At 35.8% G+C, this 19418-nt stretch overlaps 3 protein-coding genes across 6 annotated transcripts; 2 read left to right on the top strand and 1 right to left on the bottom strand.

Annotated features, from left to right (window-relative positions):
• On the top strand, window positions 1-5291 carry LOC137722888 (endonuclease III homolog 1, chloroplastic). Of its 2 annotated transcripts, none has more exons than XM_088692323.1 (10): window positions 1-210; window positions 353-465; window positions 1664-1727; window positions 2229-2356; window positions 2683-2749; window positions 3291-3382; window positions 3568-3705; window positions 3780-3884; window positions 4055-4138; window positions 4709-5291. In XM_088692323.1, the coding sequence occupies exons 1-10, from the start codon at window positions 63-65 to the stop codon at window positions 4853-4855; spliced, it is 1086 nt and encodes a 361-aa protein (XP_088548449.1). In that variant the 5' UTR covers window positions 1-62; the 3' UTR covers window positions 4856-5291. The 2 variants fall into 2 exon arrangements, with proteins under 2 accessions (XP_088548449.1, XP_068318101.1); XM_068462000.2 differs by having other exon boundaries at window positions 3-210; window positions 4860-5291.
• Window positions 5292-5808: 517 nt separating this feature from the next.
• On the bottom strand, window positions 5809-8728 carry FTA (farnesyltransferase A). Its single transcript, XM_068462096.2, has 5 exons — window positions 8377-8728; window positions 7754-7863; window positions 6945-7065; window positions 6680-6775; window positions 5809-6415 (listed from the first exon to the last, which is right to left on the bottom strand). Exons 1-5 carry the CDS (start codon window positions 8623-8625, stop codon window positions 5981-5983), a joined length of 1011 nt encoding a protein of 336 aa, XP_068318197.2. The 5' UTR covers window positions 8626-8728; the 3' UTR covers window positions 5809-5980.
• A 1727-nt stretch (window positions 8729-10455) lies between these two features.
• Window positions 10456-19135, top strand: LOC137721750 (putative E3 ubiquitin-protein ligase ARI7). Of its 3 annotated transcripts, XR_015961434.1 has the most exons (16): window positions 10456-10781; window positions 11905-12029; window positions 12358-12463; window positions 12574-12664; window positions 12968-13140; window positions 13917-14021; window positions 14110-14198; window positions 15155-15262; window positions 15404-15494; window positions 15603-15692; window positions 16144-16191; window positions 17269-17340; window positions 17473-17572; window positions 17657-17783; window positions 18246-18493; window positions 18970-19135. XR_015961434.1 is itself a non-coding variant. In XM_068460772.2 (15 exons), the coding sequence occupies exons 1-15, from the start codon at window positions 10605-10607 to the stop codon at window positions 18421-18423; spliced, it is 1680 nt and encodes a 559-aa protein (XP_068316873.2). In that variant the 5' UTR covers window positions 10456-10604; the 3' UTR covers window positions 18424-18826. The 3 variants fall into 3 exon arrangements, 2 of the variants coding, with proteins under 2 accessions (XP_068316873.2, XP_068316874.2); XM_068460772.2 differs by lacking the exon at window positions 18970-19135 and having other exon boundaries at window positions 18246-18826; XM_068460773.2 differs by lacking the exon at window positions 18970-19135 and having other exon boundaries at window positions 10461-10781; window positions 15603-15677; window positions 18246-18826.
• Window positions 19136-19418: the final 283 nt, after the last annotated feature.

Raw genomic sequence — 19418 nt, 5'->3', positions numbered from 1 at the left:
TACCTAGGATTTTCCTACATGGGAAGTGTGTCCTTCCAAAAATACTTTACCAAGTTGAAAAAATGCTACATGTCCGTGTGAGAAGCCCCTCCACCCTCGGCTTTGCAACCGCTGGAATCCAATTCAACAGAATGTCCAAAACGAGATTCTCTGTCAAACCCGTTCAATCGAAAACAGAGATACCCACTTCCGACCCAGACCCAAACCCAGGTCACTCCTCAAACTCTCTCTCTGCCCTCCTCCATTACTTTGATTAATCTTTTTTTTATTATTACTACCATAATAATGCAATGCTTATTCCAATTTCATATGTTTTTGTTCTAATGTTGGATTTTTGTTTTGGAAATTTCAGGCTCTGAAAATGGTTCAGCAGCAGAGCTTCGTGTTTTTTCGAGGAGAAAGAGAGTGAAAAGGACAGAAGAAGTTCAAAAGTTACAGCTTGAAGCAAAACCCATTGCCCAGAAAGTGAGAATTTAATTTCAGTAATTCGAAATATGGGGTTTTTATTTTTCCCTTAATTGTTCTCTAATTGATGAATTTATCATTTGGAGTTGTTTCAGCTTTGATATAATTTTTTTCTGCAATTTGAGCTAGATTTTGTGTTCGTAATTGTTCAGGTGTATATTCAAAACTGGAAAAGTTGGTATTTTTGGGATGTACATTTTCAAATTTTAATATTTTAAGTGCATTTCTTGTGTTTGGATGTGGTTACTTTTGAATTCCAACTTCTAAGTATCTGGAAGTCCATGTTCAATTGGTACTCTGGTTTGAACTTCATTCGATTTATTCATTTCGCCCTTTTTTCATTTCAAGAGCTAACCAGTTTTTATGTACTACAATCACAAGTTCATTTTAGAAAGAAATTTGGGCTTGTTTGGAAGTTCTTTTAAAAGGTTGAAAGCGCTTTTGGTGAAAATGCCCTTAGTAAAATGGAAATGAATCCTGGAAAAACACTTTATTGCTTCATGCAGGAAAAACATAACTGGTGCTTCTTTTGCAGGAAGCAATTTAAGTGCTTCTGAAACTTAAAAACATTTTCTCTAAAGCACGTTCAATCATTTTAAAAGCAGTTCCAAACAAGCCCTTAATTATTTGTGTAATTTATTTGTTACTTGAGTCTCTAACCTTCGTACCAAATGCTGAATTCAGTAAGACCACATGGAACAAGCAGTTACATGAATAAATACATTCCCCTCTGCAGGTTCTTTCCCTCATTTTCTCCCGTTCTCTTCGTTTACAGAAGGGTTCATATCATTTGCAAATAGCAACATTTTGTTTTGTCTGGTATTCAGATCCCAAAAAGGAAGCCTCACTTTATATTAGCAAGGTTAAACTTTTAACGCTAGGATACACTGAATTATTACCTTTTGTGACATTGAGCAGTGAAAGTAATCGAGTTATTATGAAATATAGTATGTGAATTAGTGCCCATGTTACTGGGTAATGGTTACATCTTGCGTCTAGTTGGACTTTAAAAACATAGCTCCCATTTCTTACTTCCAAAAACTGATGCGCAACTCGACGAAAGCCATACCCAACTGCTGAAGGTTGAGTAGCATTTATTGCATCAGTAATGTATGCAAACTTGAAGCTCAACCATTCATATTTGTAAAATCTTGCAGAGGAACTGTTGTATGTATTATGATCAGTTCCTTCCCTGCAGCTGGCTGTCCTACCTGATATTGAAGAATTCGCATACAAAAAAGTGAATACCTCTATCAATTCAAGTAAGTATATCTTTGACAACACATGATTAGATGTTTTCGGCTTCCTGGTGAAATGAGCTCTTGCTTGCAGATGTCAAATTGAAGAAAGTTATGAACTATGAAGTACATTCTGTTCCAGTGAATGCATTATTAGAGAAATCGTTTGCAATTTGAATTTGTTCCGTAGCTATAAAATGTTATTGCTTTGCGAGCACTCATGCATTTATCATTTTAAAATGATACATTGAGTGTTGTGCTTATCGCAGGGTGCTATTTTCTTTCTTGACCATTTCATTTCTTCTTTTGTTTGGGCTAAGACAAGATTTATCTTGATGAAGTGTGAAAATGAATATATATATATATATATATATATATATAACAGAATAGTGTCGCTAGAGTTTAGATTGATGCCACCAATAAGTTTACCCTCATAAATTATCACGATTCTCATCACAAATTGTCAGGATGCCCCAATAGGTTTATCGTCAAAATATATCGTAAGCTTTAAATTTTTCATTTCAGTTGACACAGGTAAACCACCTGCTAACTGGGAGAAAGTCCTTGATGGGATTCGCAAAATGAGGTCTTCCGAAGATGCACCAGTAGACAGTATGGGTTGCGAGAAAGCTGGAAGTTCTCTTCCTCCCAAGGTATCAGTCTCCTCATTTCTGTAACTGCAAAGTAGAATGAAAATGGGTTGGATAGAGTTTTGAAGATTTTAAGTTGGAATCTTACTAGATTGAACTCTTTCTTTCTGGATCATGGTTATATTACGGCTTCAAATAATTTATTAAAGGCAATCATATAGTAACTCCTTGATAACCATGATCCTAACATCTAGAAACGTCCAGAACTATAGCTTCACCTTTTTCAATTCCTAATTGTGAATATTTCAAACTTTTGCTACATGATAAAATGCCTTTTGATTGTTATTCCATGAATATATGTCATGCTGTGAAAAACAAAATAAAATCAGGAACGAAGATTTGCTGTCTTGGTGTCCTCTCTCTTGTCAAGCCAAACAAAGGATCATGTTAACCATGGTAAGTTTGTGCTAGCCAGGTAATCATTTTGTCAAGCTTGAAGGTTATTTGAAGTAGTGAGCATATCCGGTCCACCATACATAGCTGTATTACACAGACCCCCACTACCCCACCTACCCACATTGATGGATAAATACCTAAAAGTAACTAGTTAGGAAGATAGTTCAAAAGAACTCTGGTGAGACGTTGGCTGGAAACATGGTCAAAAGGTGAAGGGTGTCACATTCTTGTTAAATGGAATCAATGAGAAAAAGAAACTGATATCTTATTTCTACCATTGTTTGTTTTCACTCTGACACTTGCCCTACTAAACAGTCTGGAAAGTTTTTCCGTCTTTCACTCTTACATGACAAAGTTGGCTGATAGCTACTGGATCTAGTAAGCATAACTTAGAAGAATCTAGATGTTATACAACTTTGTAATCTATTGGTCCCAAAAGTGTGCATGTTCCTTATCTTCCAATCCGTAAAGTCTTCTCGGTTACTCTGCATCTTACTTACATTTTTTTTTTCTTCCACTGAATAGTCTTTTTGGATTGCAGGAGCAATTCAGCGTTTACTTCAAAATGATCTGCTCTCTGCTGATTCCATTGATAAAGCTGATGAAGCAACCATTAAAAGCTTGATTTACCCGGTATGTTCTTTTCTATTCCCACTTTAAAAAATGGTATAAAAACCTTCTCTTTGGCAAGAATTAGTCCAATATTGGGGGTAAACCCAAATAATTAGTACCTATGTAAAGTTATATTTGTAGTTCTTTCAATTTGCTTAACAACTTTATGAATTTTCAACCATAGCTTTTAAATTCTGTATATGTAGGTTGGATTTTATACAAGGAAGGCTAGTAACTTAAAGAAAGTTGCAAACATTTGTCTCACAAAGTATGATGGAGATATACCTAGCTCGTTGGAGGAGCTACTCTCACTTCCAGGAATAGGTCCTAAGATGGCTCATTTGGTAGGGCTGCGTTCACTTATTTAAATTAGCATGTCATCTTAGGTTCTTAAAGTTTTCTGTTTTGTTGTGCTTAGGTTATGAATGTTGGTTGGAACGATGTTCAAGGTATTTGTGTAGATACTCATGTGCACCGCATTTGCAATAGGCTTGGGTGGGTGTCACGGCCAGGAAAAAAACAGGTACAATGCATCTATTGTGATAGCACCACATATGGTGTACTAAAGTCGGCTCTCAACTTTATTTCATTCTCATAAACAAATTTTCTGAAAAAATTCATACTGTATTGAGTTACTGAAGTATCAACTACGATAATATGGAATTAATGGATAATCTTTATTCGCTTTGCTAGAAAACTTCAACTCCTGAGCAAACGAGAGAGGCATTGCAATTGTGGCTTCCGAAGGAAGAATGGGACCCCATAAACCCTCTTTTGGTATGCATGGCTCACTACGCTAATACCACTGATATGTTGAAATAACTTTTACAAATTACTTGCACATAATACAAGTGTAGACACATGCTGACACAAGCTTGTACTCATAGTGCGAACATGTGTTTGCATTTGGTGAACTCGTTGCATATTGACGTTTATATTTTTAATATGCTATAAGAATCCATCCAAAGGTTAAGTTACTTAACTTGGGTAACCTGTCATCACACCATCTACTTGAAATGGGTTAAGAAGGGACAATTCTTGAGTCTTTGATTTGAAGTTATTGCTTCAACATTTTTAAATAGTACTCATATGCAGGATAAAAAATAATTGGTTGATATTCTTCATGATCTATAAATTTGATCTTACCGTCATAATTTCACTTTTCCAACGGGTGAAATTCTGGTCTAATGACATTTTATTGAATGTTCCATCTCTATCTCCACAGAAAAACAAGCTGAGGGCTGATTTCGTTTTGTCTATATATAGCCTTGTGTTTTGTTATTGCTATTGCCACAAAGCTGCTATTAGTTAGTTTTGTGATGCGTTGGTTTTGTGATGTTTTTGTAGTTTCTGAGTGTCAGGGTGAAGTTGCTATTTATCCTGGTTTGTTTGTGCTTTTGCAGACTTCTGGTCCGCTCTTGTATTTTATTGTTTCTTTGCAATAAAAATTTGTTTCTTCTTCAAAAAGATAATGCATTTCTTCTATATATATGAACAGGTAGGATTTGGACAGACAATTTGCACTCCCCTCAGACCTCGTTGTGGATTGTGCAGTGTGAGCGAGTTTTGCCCATCTGCATTCAAAGAGGCTTCAAGTCCGTCATCCAAGTCAAAGAAGTCTGGTTCGAACAAGAAGCTTTGACAATTGAATCTCAGAGGGGAAACAGATCATTTTTGCGTCTGTCTGCGTTTTGTACGTGTCTCAGTCCTGAAGAATCTCATGGATGCTTGGATAGCCAAGGTGAAGTTGTGTCTTTTCACCCCGTATTATAGGTAAGTTGTATTGATCGGAGAGCGATTAATTCCTCTGTATTTTGTTGGAAGGGGAGTGTAAACTAGGGAAGGGTGTCACTGGAAGTATGTTTGTGAAAGAACTTTCGGACCATTTGTATAACTCATATCTAAGGTCAAAGTTTTTATCATTTCCATATGACGAATGTTCGAACCAAATTTTATATTATCCAAAATCATTTTTGAAACTACATGTCATTTGATCCCTCACAAAGAGGTTATGCAGGCAATCTGGTGCAAAATTTGAGATACAACTGCACCCCCAAAACAAAACCACTTCGAAAAACCATTTCTAAACTACGTCGGTTTGATCTCGCTAATGGTATGTAGGAATCTAGTACCAAATTTTAGACGCAACCAAAACCAAATTAAAATTGGTATTGAACACCAAAGTCCCAGAAATTTTTATTTTAATGGGTCATTCAATCATTAAAATTGTTTGAACTACGAGGAGCATGATTCCTCTCCGAGAATTCATAGGCAACTCGAGGCTAAAACATTATGGGCCTACCCCTTCAACTCAACTCACTGCGTCTCAAGTTAAAACCCTCCCCCTTCCTCTTAGTCTAACATATCCTCTGCAACCTGATAAAAACATGTCAGGTACCATATAAATTTTCAATAAGAATTTGCTATCATGTCAGTGACAATGCAAGTGTGGTATCAATTTTCCTTAATCATTTTGGTTTAATTCTTTTGTCAAAGGTTTTCTACCGTTACAACATAAATATCCATGGAAACAAACATGAAACTGCACTCAACTTCAACTAGAACATTTAATTAATCGACGGGATGTGCCACAAAAGTCGGGCTATTCAGTCACCTCTACTATTTAGCACCTTCGCAGAGGATGCTCTTACGCCACTTCCAATAGTTAACTCTTATCGGATCAAGCTTTTCCAAGAGTGAGCAAATAGTTTTTGTCAAGTCCGATTCTGCTTCTACCAAGTTTGAGTTTCTTATAGCATCCACAGCATCTCTGAGCTCTTCGCTTGCTTGGAAACCATGGCGGATGAGATCCAAAAGTGTGCTCAAAGCAAAGATACAATCGTTGTTGGCACTTAAAACCTTCAAGCATACCGAAGCAATTTGAGGGTCGTTTGCCCAAGACCAGTTGTCGTTTTTGTAAAGCCCTCGTAGGTATCTCCATGAACTCTCATTCTCTGGGTGGGCTACAATGGCTTTAAGAGTATAAGACACTTCAGACTCTCTCATAGCTGTTAGGCCTCCCAGGAGTGGAGATCTTGTAATGACAAAAAATCTCTGTCACAGAAAAAGATACGGCGGTCAAACACACAAATCTCTCTCAACAATACTGCTTAAACTTCAAAAGCAGTTGATCAACAATATCACTGGAAAGCGGAAACATAGATCAACGGTGAGATAGTCTAACAATACATATATGTATGTGCAATTAACCTAATACTACACATTCAAGACTTGCATGTAACTTTATTTTCTGGAACTATGTGACTCAGAACTTAGGAACAGATGGCAGGTAAAAGAACATTCATAATCTATGCATACCTGATTCCAAGCAGAATTGTTAAAAACGTCTTCTTCAAGGAGCTCCCAACAATAGTCAAGTTCATTTTCCCACCCTCCAAGTTCCTTGAGAACCCACTGCATTGAAAACAAAAATGGATGAGAACAAATTCCCCTTTGTAAACCAAATGATAAATACATACTAAGAGCAATAGTGCTCAAGGTGCTCATCCAAACAACAAAAATAAATGCTTTAAAATAATCGTCTCATGCATTTAGCATACCGGAGTCAGACGAAGAAACAAACCTGCCTATGAGACCAAGCATGATAGTTTTTAGCATCACCCAAGAGTATCTTCTTTGTAAACTCAAGTTCCGCACTTGTAGCATTAGTTCCCAATATCTCAGCAACCCACCGCCGATGATGCCTGCAAGTACCAGCAATAAGATTAATGGAGTGGCACGAGAGGTACGTGTACAAAGTTAGTAAACTCAGTCTCATAGATGTTTAGGGGAAATATTTGTTGATAGATTCATTTCATGACTACGGGCTCATTTGGAAGTGCTTTTAAAATGACTGAAAATGCTTTTGGGAAAATGTTTTTGGGTCCCAAAAACAATTTCACAAAAAAAAGCTTTCAGCCATTTCAAAAAATCTTTCAAACGAGCTGTAAAGCAGCTTAATCCAAGCTACATCAATTGAGTAATTACTACTGATGTAAAATAAAGAAGGAAAATGATTACACAAACATAAAAAAACTACATACTACTGACACATGACGATATTCGCTGTCCAGATTCCTTGAAGATTTCATATAATTACTACCTAATGAGCAATTGCGGTAGAAAGTTCAAATCCCTTACAAGTGATAACTTAAACTGTCCTACATCAATGTCATTGCCAGAATTCTCTATCCTATCGGACAGATCATGTGTATGCCAAGCCGACTTTATAAAAAATCACGAAACAGAAGCGTAGTAGAACAGAACTTGAACACCATATGAGATACACATATTGGACTTAAAACAATTATCTCAAAAAATTCATAAACAAAAACATTTAGGCCAATCGATATGAAGTTCCGTTGGAAACATATAAAGAGACTTGTAACTGACCACAACTGATAATTTTTGGAGTTAATCTGCGCAATCTGATCGGTGAAATCAAGTTCATTCTGTAAATCAGCTTTAAGGGTCTCCAGTATTAAGCGCCTGTAATGCCATATCTACAAAGTGAGGGGAAAAAAAAAACGAAACAATTAGAAAGCTTCACTATTAACTTTACTGTATCTCAAATCTACCCAACTACTAAAGTAGAGTTTTCTTATTCCAGTTTCCAGATTTTCTCATCAACCAAACAAACAATACGAAAAGTCCTGCAAGCATATCAAAGGAAGAAAAAAAAAGAAGAAAAACCCACTAAAAATATGATCTTTCAGCAACTCCTAATGAATGACAAAATACTAAAACTTTCTCAGCAACCAAACAAAGCATAAGCGTAAAAATCCTCCAGGGATATGAAAATAGAAAGGAAAATCACCATTCACCAGTAAATATTTCTGGGTATTTCAAGACAGAAAGTTAAAAAAAAAAAAAAATGATGCTTTAATGCCAGCAGCACAAAATCCCAATTTCCCAGATTTTCTCAGCAACCAAACATAGCAAACGAATCTCAGAAAAATCAAAATTGGAAAGCGAAAACAATGATACAGAGAGCGGGACTGAGACTAGAAACCCACGGTGTAGTTTCCTGAATTCAATCCGATGGCTTCGGTGGTGAGCTGAAGGGCGCGAGGCGATCGCTCGTCGGCTTTGTAGACGGCTCGGAAGTAGTTCATCGTCTCTGTGAACTGTTCCTTGTAGGCTATGGGGACGACCGGGTTCGGACCGTCGTCTTGCTCGACCGGAATCACGTCCGACCATTCCGGCCTATTCTTGAATGGGACCCATTGTTGTTCTTCGTCCGAGCCCATCTCTCTTTCTGTCATCAGCTTCTTCGTCCAAATCGCAGGTGGCGTCTAATGTTTCTTTGCTTGTTTTGTAACCACATAACCAACCACGTAGGGTTTCGAATTAAAATGATTTTAAAATAACAAAAACGCTTGAAAATTTTGATTTTTAATAAAGAGTAAAATGAACACTACATGATTAATTTTTTATTGTAAAAATGTGATTTTTCATTAAAGTGAACAATACCAATAAATTTTCGTTAAAATTTCTTTTAAAATATCTTAAAGCTCTCTCACATTTTTAAAATTAATTTTTATTTAAAATGCGAACAAATAATTAGAAAGTATTTCAAATGCTTTATGAATTTTAAAAAATATATTTTTAAAAATACTTTTAACCATTTAAAAAATACTTTCAAACAAATTCATATATAAATTTTGAATTTAGACTATCCTTATAAGTTTTCCAATTTCACACGGCCACGGGAAAGGAAAAATACTTTCTTTCCCTTTTTTTTTCCTAATAAACAAATTGCAACACAAGAAAATGCATGTTGCAAAAGGAAAATTAGGACTTCGTATCTGTCTTCACCTAGTTGGAATAATTTCGAATTTCGTTAATGACATGTTTACTTACTTGTTCATGCGTGTTTACTATATATTTTCTTATTTTGTTGAAATCTTAGATGTTTTTTATATATTAAAAACGCTATAAGATGGGGTAATGCTATTCATAGCACATTATTCTCAAGTCGGGATTGGCCAAAAATATTATTTAATCGAGGCTAGTAATTTATCAAGTCTTAAATTACTGAGTTTCTGCTATTTGTCCACTATTACATAGATTGTTACCAATTTTATTCTTATTCACTCCACAAAATATTAAACGACTCACTTACTCCTTTCATAACCTTAAAAATCTACATCCATCATGTCCAACGTTCATTGAAGAATTAATATAAAATTTTGAGAAATGGATGACGAAGACATCATTTGGGGAGATCCACAAGAGCTATGCCACAAATTTTTTCAAGGTTTACATTGTGTTTGGACGATGAAAATAAACTTGTAAATCTTGAGATTAATTGATACAACCGATAATTAATCTAAACTAAAAAGAAATTTTAACTTTTAGTTTAAAACTTTAGTGCATGTTCACTTAACAAATGATAAAAAGAAAGGAATCTGACAGCTAAAACATATGAGAAGTAAGGAAAAGAAATCAAATCAACTAGTCTTTCTTATTCGATCTGAATTCTAATATAAAGATATTCAATTACGAGTTTAAAGGAAAAACTTATACTTTTCCTGTTCCTAATGCGGATTTAGAAATCAAAGTGATTCCAAATCCAATTCGTTTCAATGATACGCCAAGTTGGGAATGGTCAGCAAACTGAGGGTGGAAATAGATATTAATTAATTAAATACTTATTTTTTGGTTAGACCATCTCCGATAGTTGGGCTAAAAGTCAAATTTTTTAGCCTGAAAAATTTAGCTTTTAGCCCAAAAATAACTTTTCTACTCCAACCGTTATACCCTAAAATTTTAGCCTGAGATTATTAAAGAATGAACTTAGGCTTTTTTTTTTTGTTAAATTAAATTTTAAAAAAAAAATATGTAGATTATCGTAAATTAATTTTATGAACATTTTAATCTAAAAAAATTTAAATTTCGATAAATATTGGGTAGAGTCCACCCCGATTTCTGGGCTAAATTTCGGGGGGAATTTGGCATTGGTTTAGCATTTAGCTCAAAATTTCCCCTTGGGTTGGAGTGGGTTTGGGGGGAAATTTTGAAAGGTAATTTGGCTTTTAGCTCACTATTGGGTTGATCTTAGGAATTTAATTAAATATTTGGAAAAAAAAAAAAAAAAGGAGTTGTATTATTGTATATTTCTTTGCGGCTCTCCAATTTTCTCTTTCCGGTTTTGACACCGACTTTTCCCTTTGCTTTCTGTAACCAACTCATACACTCCTCCTACGCCGGCTGCGGTTAGGGTTTTTGTGGTCGGACGGTGATGGACTCCGAGGACGATATGCACGACGCCAACGACGTGGATTCCATGGACGACTACGACGGCTTCTACAGCGACGAGGACGCTTTGGACTACTACGGCAGCGACGATGACGACGCCGATGTCGATTTCGGCGACGATAATGAGGGAATCCAGAGGATCGAGGCCAGTCGAGCTGAGGTTTGTACTACTCCATCCCTTGCTTTCTCTCTCTTCTGTGAATTTCTTGAAATTGACTCGCTCTGATACTTGCTCTGTTTGGGAGCTGAGATAGCTCTGGATTAGCTTTGATCACTTGAATTTTGTAACTTTACTTGATAAAAGCTCCAATTTAGGGAAATCCTGCCCCTCACTCGCGCCTTATTTAGTCCAACACAGTTGGACTAAATAATCCTACCAGTGGGCTCTTTCTAGTTGTTGTTGTTGTTGTTAATGGATTAGAAGGGTTTATTGTATACTTTTGTTGTCCGGGTAATTTTGTCCAATTGAGCTGAAGTGAATGCCTTTCGTGGTGATGGTAGTCCCGAGGTCGAGTAAGGGTACTTCAGTCTGTTGGCATTGGTTTGATTTGTAGAGTAATGGAGGAAAGCTAACAAACCATTACATACACACTCTCGTAGATTAAGAGGACGCGATGAACAAGTTGACAATTGACACATTGTGAGTAGAAGACATCTCTACACAGTCGCCGAAACATGAACATAAGGGAATTACCTGGATAAAAAAAGCCGTCTTCCATTCATTCAATCACTTTTTCACTAGTTGCCTACTATTTCAGTTTAATTGGTTGGGGATATGTGCACGACAAGAGCTTCACTACTAATAGCAAATTAAGGAATATGTGCTGATTCTCAGCAAGAATAAAAAGCTTGTATCATGTGCCAGCCAGGCAGCTGCAAGTGAAAGACTTTCCACTCAGTCATGCTATTTGGTTAATGCAACACCAGTGAAGTGAACCACCTGGAGGCCTCCCCTTTATAGTTACTGTGAATTTTACAGATTTTAAGCATTCTTGATATCATGTTGAAGACTTTTGTCTCTACCACAAGACCCAGTCTTGATGAACTAAATTCTTACTTTGTTGTCTCCAAGGAGCCATCTTTTTCAGACGTGTATGCAAGAAAAAATATATATATATATGTGTGTGTGTGTGTGTGTGTGTGTGTGTGTGTGTACTTATGGGTATGGATTTGAATGTTAATTTGAATATTCAATCTTGTTTCCATTGAAAGGATTTTGCCAGTCAATTTGAGGAGCTTATAGTGTTCTCATTGATTTCGTAATTTTCATTTTTTTTCTCCAGAATAATTATATCATCTTGAAGGAGTCAGATATAAAGCAGCACCAAGAAGATGATATTGCAAGTGTGTCTGCTGTGCTTTCCATATCAAGAGTTTCTTCAAGCATTGTACTTCGTTACTTTAATTGGTATTGAATTTTTCACTTGTTCATCTCTATTAGCATTCTCAGTTTCATATGTATGCAGAATTGTGCTTTTTTATTTCAACGGTTCTTCGGAACTGTATGCTGTGTTGTGAGTGAATATGGTAACCTGTGAACTATTATCAGTGACCCTTGTAGCCAATCAGTATCTATCCTATCATCAGGGGGAGGGTTAGAACTTAGGAGGGTGAAGCTTCCTTCCATTCTGTAGCACATAATTACTCTTTTTGTTGAAATGGAAATAAGAGTTCCTGAACACCCATGCCCTCCCTATTTTATATGTAGTTTATCTGAAAAAGTTTTGGTATGGCAGGAGTGTAACTAAAGTGCACGAGGCATGGTTTTCTGATGAAGATAAGGTCCGAAAAACTGTTGGCTTGTTAAAGAAGCCAGTTGTTCAGTTCCCCAATTCCAGAGAAGTAAGCTTTATAAACATTAGGAAATTAGAGTCTGCTGTTTTGCTAGTAACTGGTTTGTTTTCTCTTCATGTGTTGTGTACACCATCCTAATACCTATTATTCATGGGCAGCTTACCTGTGGGATCTGTTTTGAAGCCTTTCCCCGTGGTCTCATCAGATCTGCCGCTTGTGGTCATCCGTACTGTTGTGCATGCTGGAAAGGTTTATTTCATTTTTTTTTTTTTTCTACCGAGTTCTGACTTAGTTACAAGAAATTTACAACTTCTGCACTGTTTTGAATAAGAAGAATGTAACGTAGGAACTTGCATGTCTTTTTAACGTCCATAGCTCTATTTAGTTGTTTAAAACAATCTTTTACATCTACTTGCTCTATTTTTTTTTCAATATTTGATCTCTGAATATTCATGGTATTTTTAATCTCATTTTAAATTGTGATCAGTTGCTATATGTTTCTTTCCATTGTCATGTTTTATGGTTATGATTATTTTGTTCCTTTTGTGATAGGATACATTAGAACATCCATTAGCGATGGTCCTGGTTGTTTGACGCTGAGATGTCCTGATCCGTCTTGTGGTGCTTCTGTTGGTCAAGACATGATTAGTATGTTGGTCAGTGAAGAAGATAACCAGAAGTACTCTCGGTACCTTATTAGGTCTTATATTGAAGACAACAAGAAGGTATATGTGGAATTTGATTTTGATTGTATGGGGCACTTGTCAGCCATTAATTCAATGGACTCTACATTACTAATAATGGATGATCAAAAGTTGGAGTACTTTATTAATTTTTCTTATTTTTTTTTTATAAAGTCTAGTTTCTTTCAGTCTAGCCCGTGCTTTTTCACTTCTTTAGGTTTAAATCTGAACTTAATAAAAGATTCAAAAGTGATTTTATTTTGTCTATTTATAGAGATGTAAACCCAAAGTTGTACAATAAATCTGAAATGTTTTTGGGTACCCAAGATTTGAATTTTTTTTTTATTATTGATAATATAAAACATCTATAAATGTCCTTAAGATTGGCTTTTCAATAACAATATCAAAGAGAACTTCTTAATGGATCAACTTTATCAAATGTCTATCTCATTACTTTGTTTCCTTTTGCTTAGAAAACTATGTTATCGTGATAAAAAAAGTCATGTTAAAAAAATGGTGTTATCTATGTGTTTCAATACTCAATAGGTATTGAGGTTGACAATTTTAATTACTTTATTGAAAAATGATTGGTGGTTTCTTTTCTTTTCAATTACTCCTGTGCCTGTGTGGGCATGTGAGTGTGAATATATGAGTATCATTTTTTTTATTAGTGGTTTATTTTCTTTTTGATGGAACAATGATGTGTTCCTGTCTATTACTCTTGTGTGGTATAGTGGAATTTATGAATATCATTTTTCTTCCTTCATTTTTTTCCATTTTTCTCACCATGATTTGTAATTCTTTTTCTTTGCTGCTAGACCAAGTGGTGTCCTTATCCGGGTTGTGAATATGCTGTTAATTTTGTTGGTGATAATGAAAATTATGATGTATCTTGCCTCTGCTCCTATGGATTTTGCTGGAATGTAAGTTTCCTTTTGTAACTTTTGGTATTTAATATCTCAGCGAAAACTTATCTATATAGGTGAGTCATATTTTGTTTTGGCTGTGCAGTGTGCAGAGGAAGCTCATCGTCCTGTTGACTGTAGCACTGTGGAGAAATGGATTTTAAAGAACAGTGCTGAGTCTGAAAACATGAACTGGTTTGTATTTTCTCTTAGCATCCAAAATTGTATTTTGTGGTTTTACACTTTTACAATTTACTTAATGCATTTCTCTTTTGATACATTTATTTACTTTCCGGTTGCTTCCATGGTAAGAATACCCCTTCATTAAGTGCTTGTCATAAGTAGAGTATTATGTTTTTCTTCTCCTTCTCTAACCTTTATTTTTCATTAATTTTCGTGTGCTGATTTGATGACTTCCACTGCTTTTGGTATACAAGGGAATTTAATGTGATAAATTGTGGGGAAATATTAACTTATTAAGTTGACCATGCTCCTGAAACTTTTGGGAATGTGATAAATTTATTATTGTACAAACTTTTGTTGTATTTGGTAAAGTTTTAAGGCTCATGAAGTAAAGGTAGTGCTTGTGAATTTAACTGGATCTGCACATACCAGGATATTGCAGAAAGTAGGGCTTGTTAGCTAGTATAATGGTCACTTCATTTCGTTTTTCTAGAATAAATTTTTTTGGTAATAGATTTTATGCGCAAGTTACGTGTGTGCATGGGTTAGTGTGTCTAGCGTCAGAAATCCTCTTAAATTTTTTCCTTAGGCCATGTTTGGTAACTCGGATTGGATTAGGAGGGAGGGTTAGATTGCTTTGGATCACGTTGGATAACATTAATGCAATGTTCTGTTTGGGTGCACAGGATTGCGGGGCTGTGAATAAACTAAAATATGCTCGTTTGAGTTTAATTTTCATGGCCTAGTGTAGGGCACGGTGCTGCGTCACTGGTCCTGTAACGTCTGGAAGTATATTCATTAATTATGTTGAATTGAGTGGTGCAAAGTGAAAACATGATTAGTTTTAGTTTCAGATACTCCATTGAAAGTTAACTTTTATCAACACTTTTATGTGAGTTGGTGGAATTCTTGGTAATTCACGATTCATTTTGTATTGTTCTGTCCTAACCTTTTTTAATGATGCTCAGGATACTGGCCAATTCTAAGCCATGTCCAAAGTGCAAGCGGCCTATCGAAAAAAACCAAGGATGTATGCACATGACATGCACACCACCCTGCAAATTTGAATTTTGCTGGTATGCTTTCTGCTTCTGTTTCTTACTTCAATGGAAATTTATTATTGTTTATAAAAAATATCTGAATACTTTTCTTTTGATTCTGTTCTAATATGGTTAAGTTTTACGTGTGATGCTAAATGAATTATATGTACCGTGCAGGCTTTGCCTTGGTTCATGGGCGGAGCATGGTGAAAGGACGGGTGGTTTCTATGCATGTAACCGCTACGAGGCAGCTAAGCAAGAGGGAGCTGTAAGGATGATTTATACTTTTCTTTGTAGTAATTCTGTTTTATTTCCCCTTTTGGAAGAATAGCATTCTTTTTCTTCTATTATTTAGAGTTTGTATTATTGATTGTAGTATGATGAAGCTGAGAGAAGAAGAGAAATGGCAAAAAATTCTCTGGAGAAATACACTCATTATTATGAACGTTGGGTAAGCAATCAGCAGGTATTCACAATTTTCTTTTTCAAAATTCCGCTGTTTCTTGTGCTATACCATGAATTCATGCAAGAGATCTTCATCGTGCCAATTTTTAACAAATTCAGTTATGTTAGTAGCCTGGCTGTGTTTTTTGTCAGTGACCTTTTTCTCAATGATCAGAGAAGATATTGCTTCTCTTGACACTTATTTGATTACACTCTGGGTTTCTATTTCAATTTTCACCGAATTTGTTGCGGCAAACAGTAGTAGGTAGGTAGACACCTGTGCGTGACTTCAGTTTTGCAGCGACTGCATAGGAGGGTGGAAGCTTCCTTAAATTAGAATCAAGATTTTTCTGTGCATTATTCTTCCATCTTACGAATTTAATTGGCTAAGCCTTAATGCTGCTTTAAAATGGATCTTTATGAAAGTCCCTCTCTCTTTCAATCATTAACTAATTTTTTTTCTTCCTTGGCAGTCGAGGCAAAAGGCTCTTGCGGATTTGAATCAAATGCGAACTGTGCATGTAAGTATATGTGCTACATGCACACATACATATATACGAATAAAACATATATTCATGATTTCATGTATTAGCGATTTTCATTCTTGGATGAAGTTCAAATGTGTTTAACAATATGAGCTTAGAGCTCATCTTCTACTCCATTGTATAACTAGAACCATATTTAAACTTTGCAGATCTGAAATATTATTGATCAATTGTAATCGACCATGTTGCTAATGACAGATGCTAGGAAGATTGTATTCGTAATTGACCATGTTGCTAATGACAGATGCTAGGAAGATTGTACTTATTCTATTCATAGATGCAAGGCTAGAAATTAAGTTTGTGTAGGGTTAACAGCATAAACATGAGATTTTATGTGTTTTCACGTTTCAGAAATTAGACTTGAGAGAATAGAAAAATTGACCATAGTTGTGTTTCTCATCGTTCGAGCGGATTGTAGAACTAGAACCGTAGTTGTAGTTGCACTTACACCCCCTCGTGTCAACTGGTAGACTTTGACAGTGTAAATTAAAAAAATCATCCTTTAGGGACGCTATATGGATGTCTCATTTGCATTTGTTGAAGATGTTACCTTTTTTTTTTTTTTTTTTCCATATCCAGGAGTAGGAAACTTATGTCTGAGTGTGTAAAGGAGATAGAATTAGTGTCTGTAGGTGGAGACAGGTTATGACTTGTGAGACAGTCAGTGGCTCTTCAACTATCTCGGTCATTAAATCAGAGATTCATGTTTAGTAGCATGCAATATTGGCTCCTTTATGGAAGGTGTGGTAGGAAGGAAATGGCGGGTTATTCTTTTTTTGACAGAAGGCAAGGAAGTGGATATACTTAGAGATAGTATTAAATCTTTTGTTTCCTTTTAAAATCTCTGTTAAAGCATTCAAGAGATTCAGTGTATTTTATCTTGATTGGGTTTCTTCAGTTAAAAAAGGGTAGTTTATGTTTCTTACTGAAAAAAATCACCGATTGCTAGAAGATGTTGGGTATGATTGTTTCAACCAGACTCTTGTCAGCTATTTGGGATTTCTGTGAAGTTACTATGTAATAACTGATGAATACGTTGTTTTTCTCTCTCAGATGGAGAAACTTAGTGACATACAGCGCGAGCCTGAGTCTCAGCTCAAGTTCATAACGGATGCCTGGCAGCAGGTGAATTCCTGCGTTTCTTGTTAGATATAAAATGAATTAGTTTAGTGCACAGTGTACGTATAACATGAAATCAGATTTGTTTGGTGATGAAATGCTGACATTATTTTTGCCTTTTTTTCTTTGTGTTTGTAGATTGTTGAATGTAGGAGAGTACTAAAATGGACATATGCTTATGGGTACTACCTGCCAGAGCGTGAGCAAGCAAAGAGGCAGTTTTTTGAGTACTTGCAAGGTATTAACTGTGTATATCTGCAGGAACTAGTTAGGAGTTGTTTTATAAGTTTTCTGAAATATTCAATTCTGCTTTTGTCTTCAGGTGAGGCAGAGTCTGCTTTGGAAAGGCTTCATCAGTGTGCAGAGAAGGAGCTACTGCAATTCCTTAGTGCAGAAGGCCCATCGAAAGAATTCGTTGATTTCCGTACAAAGCTAGCTGGACTTACCGGGTAAATATTGTGATGAAATATTAGTTGAAATTCATTTTCCATGGAATGTTTTGTGTTGAAATGTGTCTTGTCCAAAAAAACAAATGGAGTTATGTGTAAATAGAGAGGAAATCTCTGATCTGGTTAACCGCACTGAATTTCCTAGCGTATAGTTGTCTGTTCAACATTGTCTGGATGCAAAATGCAGCAAATGAAAAGGTTGAATCAGTGAGTCTTTAGTATAGGAACTGGAAGGAAGACAATATCCTTTTCTGAGTGTGCGAATGAGTGAGTCTTTAGGATAGGAACTGGAAGGAAGACAGTATCCTTTCATTTTTCATGTAATTTACTTGCGGATTTTTTTATTTTTATTTTTTAAATTAGAGGTCTGTTATTGTGTTGCACGGTCAGTTATCTGTGACTACAAATTGATTCACTCCCTTGCCTGATTCAATCTTCTCATCCATTTCCCAATTGTGACAGGGTGACTAAAAATTACTTCCAGAACCTGGTAATGGCATTAGAGAAAGGCCTATGTGATGTGGACTCTCAAGCAGTTTGCGGTGGGTCAACAAGCTCAAAAAACGTAGGGAGCAGCAAAGCAAAAGGTGGAAGGGGAAAGGTAACCGGTCGAGGTGGTGGGTCCAGCAGAAATGTATAGCACGGATATTTGGACCAGTGATCAGTATCGTACAACAATTCCACGCCTGCCACATGTGCCATCACCGTTGGTGCGTATTCTAGCTTCCTGTGTTCCCAAGTCTGTTGGAGAAAAGAACTTAACGCAAGCTAAGAACAAGTGTACAATAGACGATGGATTCTTGGTACGAAAACTATGATAGTCTGAAATGGAAAAAAATGCAGATGCCGTTTAGGGTTAAAAAAGGTTGGCCTGTTGGTATTTGTGTGTGTTGGTGGAAACATAATGTGATTATTCTGTACATAACATCGACGTGCTTATAAACTAGGGGTTCCACGACCTAATTTAAGTATATTGCAGTTGTCTATTGTGAATGCCGATATGCTGTATTTATTTTCGTATCAGTTTCAGTAACGTTTGTGTTTGGACTCGTTTTCTGAATCCGTATGCTGTGAAATTATTCCGAATTGCATTCATTGTAATAGTTAAAAGCAAGTAATGCGTAACGGGAAAAAACATCGCATATCTGATGCTTCTCGCGTCATTGTTTGGTTTTGGTTTTTGCAGTTTGCACTCAACGAGTGTATGATCAAGAATGTTGGTTCTTCTAATTTCGGATTCGAACGGTGCCCTATTCTATCCTATTTTTACTTGAAATATATTTTTCTAATTAAAATGTGGCCATTTTGGGTTTCAAAGTTATTAAACATGTGTACAATCGATGTTTGGAAAATGTTTTGTCTAAATTATTAGAAAATCATGGCAAACAAGTATATTAATGCTTGAGGAAATTTGATGGGCTGGGAATAAAGATGTGTGGAAATAATACGAAGGAGGAATTGGACAATTTTGGTTTCAGTGGTCTATTAAAGTTTTATAGTCAAAATAGTCATTTAGATTAACATAAGTCATTACTTTGATTATTGAGATTTGAGTTCCATAGAAGTAGTCTCTGAGTTTGTCCGTTATCAATCATTTTGTTCATTTCGTGTAAAATTTTCATCAGATAAGTATAA

Source organism: Pyrus communis, chromosome 4, assembly GCF_041283825.1.
Source record: "Pyrus communis isolate YQ-2024b chromosome 4, ASM4128382v1, whole genome shotgun sequence".
Lineage (NCBI taxonomy): Eukaryota > Viridiplantae > Streptophyta > Magnoliopsida > Rosales > Rosaceae > Pyrus > Pyrus communis.
The sequence above is the reverse complement of the archived record's forward strand: the minus strand, read 5'-3'. Positions and strand labels throughout refer to the sequence as shown.